The sequence below is a fragment of the Oncorhynchus tshawytscha genome, linkage group LG11 (genome assembly GCF_018296145.1).
Source record: "Oncorhynchus tshawytscha isolate Ot180627B linkage group LG11, Otsh_v2.0, whole genome shotgun sequence".
NCBI classification, from domain to species: domain Eukaryota; kingdom Metazoa; phylum Chordata; class Actinopteri; order Salmoniformes; family Salmonidae; genus Oncorhynchus; species Oncorhynchus tshawytscha.
The window spans coordinates 15972688-15980300 of NC_056439.1; the positions used below are offsets into that span (position 1 = coordinate 15972688).

Sequence of the window (7613 nt, forward strand, 5' to 3'; positions counted from 1 at the left end):
GAGAGGTTGTTGTCGTCTCTGACCTCAGCCTTATAGGCTGTCTCATCGTTTTCGGTGCTCAGGCCTACCACCGTCACGTCGTCTGCAAATTTAATGATGTTGTATTCGTGAGTGGCCACAGTCGTGGGTGAACACGGAATACAGGAGGCGGCTAAGCACTCCTGAGGGGCCCCCGTGTTGAGCGTTAGCGTGGCGGATGTATTTTTTCCTACCCCCACCACCTAAGGGTGGCCTGTCAGAAAGTCCAGTATCCAATTTAAGAGGGAGGTGTTTAATCCCAGGGTCCTTAGTTTAGTGTTGAGCTGTAGTCAATGAACAGCATTCTCACGTAGGTGTTCCTTTTGTCCAGGTGGGAAAAGGCAGTGTGGAGTGCAATAAGAGATAGTGTCATCTGTGGATATGTTGGGGCGGCATGCGAATTGAAGTGGGTCTGGGGTGTCTGGGATGATGACGTTGATGTGAGCCATGACCATCCTTTCAAAGCATTTTATGGCTATAGCTATGAGTGCTACGGGACAATAATAATTTAGACAGGTTGCCTTGGCGTTTTGATAGTCTGCTTGAAACATGTAGATATTACAGACGGGGTCAGGCAGAGGTTGAAAATGTCAGTGAAGACACCTGACAGTTGGTCCGCGCATGCTCGGAGTATGCATCCTGGTAATATGTCTGGCTCTGCGGCCTTGTGAATGTTAAGCTGTTTAAAAAAGTCTCACTCACACCGGCTACAGAGAGTGTGATCACACAATCGTCCGGAACAGCTGATGCTCTCATGCATGGTTCAGTGTTTGCCTCAAAGAGAGTATAGAAGGCATTTAGCTCATCTGGTAGGTTTCTGTCACTGGGCAGCTTGCAGCTGGGTTTCCCTTTGTAACCCGTGATAGTTTGCAAACCCTGCCACATTCGACGAGCGTCAGATGTGGTGTAATAGGATTTGATTTTAGGCCTGTATTGACACTTTGTCTGTTTTATGGTTCGTCGGAGGGCGTAGCAGGATTTCTTATAAGCGTCCAGATTTGTGTCCCGTTTCTTAAAAGCGGCAGCTCTACCCTTTAGATCAGTGTGGATGTTGCCTGTAATCCATGGCTTTTGGTTAGTATGTGCGGTCACAGCGGGAATGATGTCGTCAATGCACTTATTAATGAAGCCCGGTGACTGATGTGGTAAAATACTCAATGCCATCGGATGAATCCCGGAACATATTCCAATCTGTGCTAGCGAAACAGTCCTGAAGATTAATGTCCTCTTCATCTGACTACTTCCATATTGAGCACATCACTGGTACTTCCTGTTTGAGTTTTTGATTGTAAACAGGAATTAAGAGGATGGAGTTATGGTTAGATTTGCCAAATGGAGGGTGAGGGAGAGCTTTGTATGCATCTCTGTGGTTAGGTTAGTATTGTGGAGTAACAACGTTGTTGATCCATCCTCAGTTTCCTCCTATTACAGCCATTAAACTCTGTAATGGTTTTAAAAAGTCACCATTGGCCTCATGGTGAAATCTCTGAGCGGTTTCCTTCTTCTCCGGCAAGTTAGGAAGGACGCCTGTACCTTTGTAGTGACTGGGTGTATTGATACACCATGCAAAGTGTAATGAATAACTTCACCATGCTCAAAGGGAATAGGTGCCCTTTTTTGCAAGGCAAGGGTTTGAATACTTTCCGAAGACATAAAGTTATAATACTAAGGCACATACATACATGATGAGTGGGTGTATATATACAGTATATAAACTCAGCGGGGGGGGGGGGTCAAAATAAAAAATAGTCTGTATCTGGTGTGTCCATTATGTAACCAGTTCTTGCTGTGAGATGTTACCCCACTCTTCCACCAAGGCACCTGCAAGTTCCCGGACATTTCTGGGCGGGAATGGCCCTAGCCCTCACCCTCCGATCAATGGGATTGAGACCCGGGCTCTTCGCTGTCTTACAGGAAATCAGCCATCCTGCTCATTCTGTGTGTGGTGGCATTGTCATGCTGGAGGGTCATGTCAGGATGAGCCTGCAGGAAGGGTACCACATGAGGGAGGAGGATGTCTTCCCTGTAACGCACAGCGTTGAGATTGCCTGCAATGACAACAAGCTCAGTCCGATGATGCTGTGACACACCGCCCCAGACCATGTCGGACCCTCCGCCAGTGATATCTGGTGAGGACCTGCCTTAAAACAGGCCTACAAGCCCTCAGTCCAGCCTATTGCAGACAGTCTGAGCACTGATGGAGGGATTATGCGTTCCTGATGTAACTCGGGCAGCTGTTGCCATCCTGTACCTGTCCCGCAGGTGTGATGTTCGGATGTACCGATCCTGTGCAGGTGTTGTTACACGTGGTCTGCCACTGCGAGGATGATCAGCTGTCCGTCTCGTCTCCCTGTAGCGCTGTCTTTGGTGTTTTACAGTAAAGACATTGCAATTTATTGCGCTGGCCACATCTGCAGTCCTCATGCCTCCTTGCAGCATGCCTAAGGCACATTCACGCAGATGAGCAGGGACCCTGGGAATCTTTCTTTTGGTCTTTTTCAGAGTCTGTAGACACTCTTAGTGTCCTAAGTTTTCATAACTGTGACCTTAATTGCCTACCTTCTGTTCCACAGGTGAATGTTCATTAATTGTTTATGGTTCATTGAACAAGCATGGGAAACAAGTGTTTAAACCCTTTACAATGAAGATCTGTGAAGTTATTCTGATTTTTACAAATATTCTTTGAAAGACAGGGTCCTGAAAAGGGACGTTTGTGCTGAGTTTGTGTGTGAACACACTATTATTCCAGGCCCCAATTATTATCAAGCTGTTGTCAAAAGAGCCAATTAATTATTAATGCAGTCGAGCAGTATGCCATGAATCACACACACACAGACATGCAAACACACACACACAACACACACAGGCATGCAGTGCACACACACACAGGTGTACAGTGCGCACGCACACACACGCACGCACGCAAACACACACACACATACACACACACACACAGTGTCTAGCATCACACCATAAAAAATGCTTTGAGGATGCAGTTTCAGGCAGCCATTAAAGAAACCAGCCGTTGTCACACACAAAGGTCCTCGTCTGTAATGGCGGGTGAGAGGGTTAATGAAGACAGTCCCTGGGCCATTTACTTCAGAGTTAATCATCACGGTCACCTGACACACAGACACTCCCCTGCGGATATAAAACCCTGCAAAAAAATGTTAAATTTATGAATTATACTCATGCTTTCCAACAGAACAAAGAGTGGGAATGATCTTCTACAGAGCGCACACACACACCAGAGGATTAATTTCAGTGTTCTGTTTTTCAGTTTAGATACAAAAGGGAACTATTTGCAGAGGAAGTGTGTGTGTGTACAGCGCATTCAGAAAGTATTCAGGACCCTTGACTTTCCACATTTTGCAACATTACATCCTTATTGTAAAATTGAATAAGGCTGCCACTCAAGGACATTCAGAGACTTGTCCCAAAGTCCCTGCATTGTCTTGGATGTGTGCTTAGGTTTGTTGGAAGGTGAGCATTCGCCCTAGTCTGAGGTACTGAACACTCTGGAGCAGGTTTTCATCAAGGATCTCTCTGAACTTTGCTCCGTTCATCTTCGCCTCGATTCTGACTAGTCTCCCAGTCCATGCCACTGAAAAACATCCCCAGAGCATGATGCTGCCACCGCCATGCTTCACCGTAGATGGATGGTGCCAGGTTTCCTCCAGACGTGACGCTTGGCATTCAGGCAAAAGCGTTCAATTTTGGTTTCATCAGACCAGAGAATCTGATTTGTCATGGTCTGAGAATCTTTAGGGGCTTTTTTGGCAAACTCAAAGCGGGCTGCCATGTGCCTTTTACTGAGGAGTGGCTTCCGTCTGGCCACTCTACCATAAAGGCCTTATTGGTGAAGTGCTGCAGAGATGGTTTTCCTTCAAGAAGGTTCTCCCATCTCCACAGAGGAACTCTAGATCACTGTCAGAGTGACCGTCGGCTTCTCGGTCACCTCCCTGACCAAGGCCCTTCTCCCCCGATTGCTCAGTTTGGCAGGGCAGCCAGCCCAAGGAAGAGTCTTGGTGGTTCCAAACTGCTTCCATTTAAGAATTATGGAGGCCACTGTGTCCTTGGGGATCTTCAATGCTGCAGATATTTGTTGGTGCCCTTCCCCAGATCTGTACCTCGACACAATCCTGTCTTAGAGCTCTACAGACAATTCCTTTGACCTCATGGCTTGGTTTTTGCTCTGACATGCACTGTCAACTGTGAGATCTTATATAGACAGGTGTGTGCCTTTCCAAATCATGTCCAATCAATTGAATTTGCCACAGGTGGACTCCCAATTTGTAGAAGCATGTCAAGGTAGAAGCATCTCAAGGATGATCAATGGAAACAGGATGGACCAGAGTTCAACTTCGAGTCTCATAGCAAAGGGTCTGGAATACTTACGTAAATAAGTGTTTTTCGAGTTTTATACATTTGCAACAATGTCTAAAAGCCTGTTTTCACTTTGTCATTATGGGGCATTGGTATGTAGATTGGTGAGGAAAAACATTTATTTAATCAATTTTAGAATAAGGCTGTTAAGTCACAAAATGTGAAAAAAGTCAAGGGGTCTGAATACTTTCAGAAGGCACTGTGTGTGTGTGTGTGTGTGTGTGTGTGTGTGTGTGTGTGTGCACGTCAAGGCCTAGAGCACCCTCTTCTGGCGAAAGAAAAGCCAAAGAGAAGAAAGGGGGATTGAGAGAAGGGGGTGGAGATAGAGATGGATAGATGGAGGAATGAGAATGAGTGATAGAGAAATGGGAGCAAGACAGAGAGAGATGGAGGGGGGTGTACAGTACATACAGTTCACATCAAAGGTGTTGAAGATCTGTCTGGTTTGCTGGTAGTGGTCATCTGATGACAACTTCTTGCCCATGAGACACATAAACATCTCTATACACACCCCTAGAGAGAGATGGGGGCAGGGGGGGGTGGAAAGAGAGAGGGAGATAAATAAAGAGTCTTCTTCCTTTACATGGTGGTAACAGTAACATACATATCACCTTACAAATGCACGCACACACACAAATGCCAGGAAGAGTGTCTGGCAGTGAATGAAAGCGTGCTGTGTGGGGGCTTCTTCAGCACAAGTCTCGCTCAGGGCTTGAAAAGAAGGTGGAGAAAAGGAGTCAGCGCTGGGGAGAATAGAGCGATAGAGAGAGAGCAAGAGAGCGAGAGAGGGAGAACTGGAAAGAGCAGTGCCAAGCTTTCACAGGAAGGGAAGAATAGAGGTGTGTTTGGATGAGGGAGGGTGTCGTGTGTGTGTGTTTTGAATCGGATTCTGTTAGCCGCACGGTGGCCCCTACCAAAGATCTGTGGCTATGACTCACCACATGGCAAGCGTACCCAGCAACCGTGCCTAGCTAATTGAGAGTACTTCATGCAGGCACCCTGGTCTCTCATAGACCAACGTCCCCGGTCTCTCACAGGCCAAGGTCTTGACCATTAGACCAAGATTAAATTATTTTGCGCTGAGGGGGACACTGATTTTGAAGTTGCAGGCAGGGCTACCTCATCACAAGACTATGAGCCTGACTCACGTCCGCTATACTTAGCACACCGGTTAGGGGTGAGAGAAAGAAGGGCAGGTGGAGGCTAAAACTTCCTACGGGACTTCCTATAGGGATAGATTGAAATTGTCAAATAAATCTAACAATACAACCAATCAGAGGACAACACAAGAAAGTTTGAAAACATATTTCCAAATACAAACATAACAGTCCTAGGCTACACAGTAGACCTAGCCTACTAGGCATACTCGGGTTCCACATGTAACACATAACAAAACAATGCACAGGACAACACTGTCATAGGCTAGAGCAGGACTCCCTTACTAGATAAACGATCTCAGGCTCCTAAACGGAGTTAAGATGATGCTCATATCTCACAAAAGGTTAATGGCTCGAAAGTGTTCGGGTAAGAAAATGGCATCATCAGCAGAAAATTAGTTAGTAATGGTAAACATAAAAAATGTAAGTTGACAATAAAAACAAAACAAAAAAGATTTCGTTGGCAGCTCATAAACCTTTAGCTGAACTGTTTCTCAGCTAGCTAAGTCAATAGATTGCAGCCTGTCAGCTGTAATCTGCAAATTGCGATTTAACATTCTAAACCTAACTGCTGTTTATCCAGTTAGCTAGTGTTACTAGCTAGCCAGCCAGTTTGCCATAGCATAGTGCTAGTAGCCTATAGTTGATAGGTTCCTTATTTTAGCAACGCCACACAAAAAAATATCATATGGCAAAAATTGAAGGCATTATGTGCCTGCTTTTCGTGTTGTAGCACACAAGCACGCAACCTAAGATCAGGGCAGGCGGAATAGACTCGCTATCTTACATAAGACAATGGTAGAACACAGTATTGGTAGTTAGTTTCTTGCCAACGGCCTCTGTTTAACCCCTATGAGGGGCTGTGTTTTAAATGAGCCACAGAGAAAGACAGTCTAGCCAAGCCCACACCCACACTGCCTGGCCCCATTCACTCTTAGCCAGCCACACACATTCTTGATCTCTCCCTCTAGTTAGCCACCCACTCTGTCTCTTCCCACCATCACCACCAATTTACTAATCATACCACATCCAGAGGAGCCGTTTAATTCATTGCGCTCTCTCTATTCCGCTCTTTTCCCCGCTCGCTCTCTCCCAGAAAATGTAACGGATGGTGAAATATTTAATTGCATCAACCATGCCACTATCTAAATTCTCTCTCTTCACCCCCCTTTACCCTCAATCCCTCCCTCGTTTTCTCTCTCTTACTGGGCAATGTATAGATTAAAATTTAGCTCCTGGCTTTAAAAACAAAAGAGAAATGACTTCCTAATCTTTAACCGTTTAACATCTTCCTTCAATAGCCCTGTATCTGTCTAGTCAGCCACCTTCTCATCTCCACTCTCTATCCCCCTCCCGTCTGCATGTCAAGAAGCCCCCAGTTAAAGCGTTGGCCGCATGTCGTCACAATAACAATTACACTGCACCGCAAGCCTTTTGTGAGGCATTCTTTTAATTACTGGAAATGTGTAAAACGATTACACCCAATCTAAATCAAGCGTTCCCTCTTGTTTTATCTCGTTTCCTTCCATTTCACCAGGATGGATTGGAATGATACACTGAATAGGTTGCTTTGTTTGGTTTTGTCTTCCACCATCCCATTTTAAATGGAGATAGCGGCTAAATGCTGCACGGTGGATGTTTTGCTGTGTGTGTGTGTGCTTACACATCAGCATGGGTCCCCCTACTTTGCGTCTCAGTTGGAGGGCTGCCTGTCGTGGCCATAAGTGGTACTGTGATGAACAGCGTATGAAACTGTAATGACGTCTAAACTGCGGGCACGCTATAAATTAATCTAAAAAAGCCATTGAGGCTGTCAGAGGATAGCTGCAGGCAGGCACTCGTGTATGTCTGTCTGTGAGTGAGTGAGAGAGGTTGAGCAACTCGTCTCAAATTAAATACGGTCTGCGATGGCTGTTCTCAAATTAAATACGGTCTGCGATGGCTGTTCAGAGGCTATGTCCCATGGCTATATCTTCCACTTGTTCATCAAAACACACACACATATATATATATTGGAGTGCTCCCGTTCAGCATGACTGGACGTGGGAAGAT

At 45.8% G+C, this 7613-nt stretch overlaps 1 protein-coding gene across 3 annotated transcripts in view; it reads right to left on the reverse strand.

Moving 5' to 3' along the window:
* The window catches only part of efcab11 (EF-hand calcium binding domain 11), an 84667-nt gene that overhangs the window by 58254 nt on the left and 18800 nt on the right, over positions 1-7613 (reverse strand). The window contains exons 4-5 of one of the 3 annotated variants that reach the window (XM_042329820.1): positions 4816-4917; positions 2417-3175 (exon numbers count right to left, since the gene is read on the reverse strand). The exons of 1 other annotated variant lie outside the window; for it this stretch is intronic. In XM_042329820.1, coding sequence (XP_042185754.1) covers positions 2805-3175; positions 4816-4917 — 473 coding nt within the window. In that variant the 3' untranslated portion in view covers positions 2417-2804. Of the gene's footprint in view, positions 1-2416; positions 3176-4815; positions 4918-7613 lie in introns of those variants that run through there. One more of the 3 variants, XM_024436849.1, reaches the window with a different exon arrangement.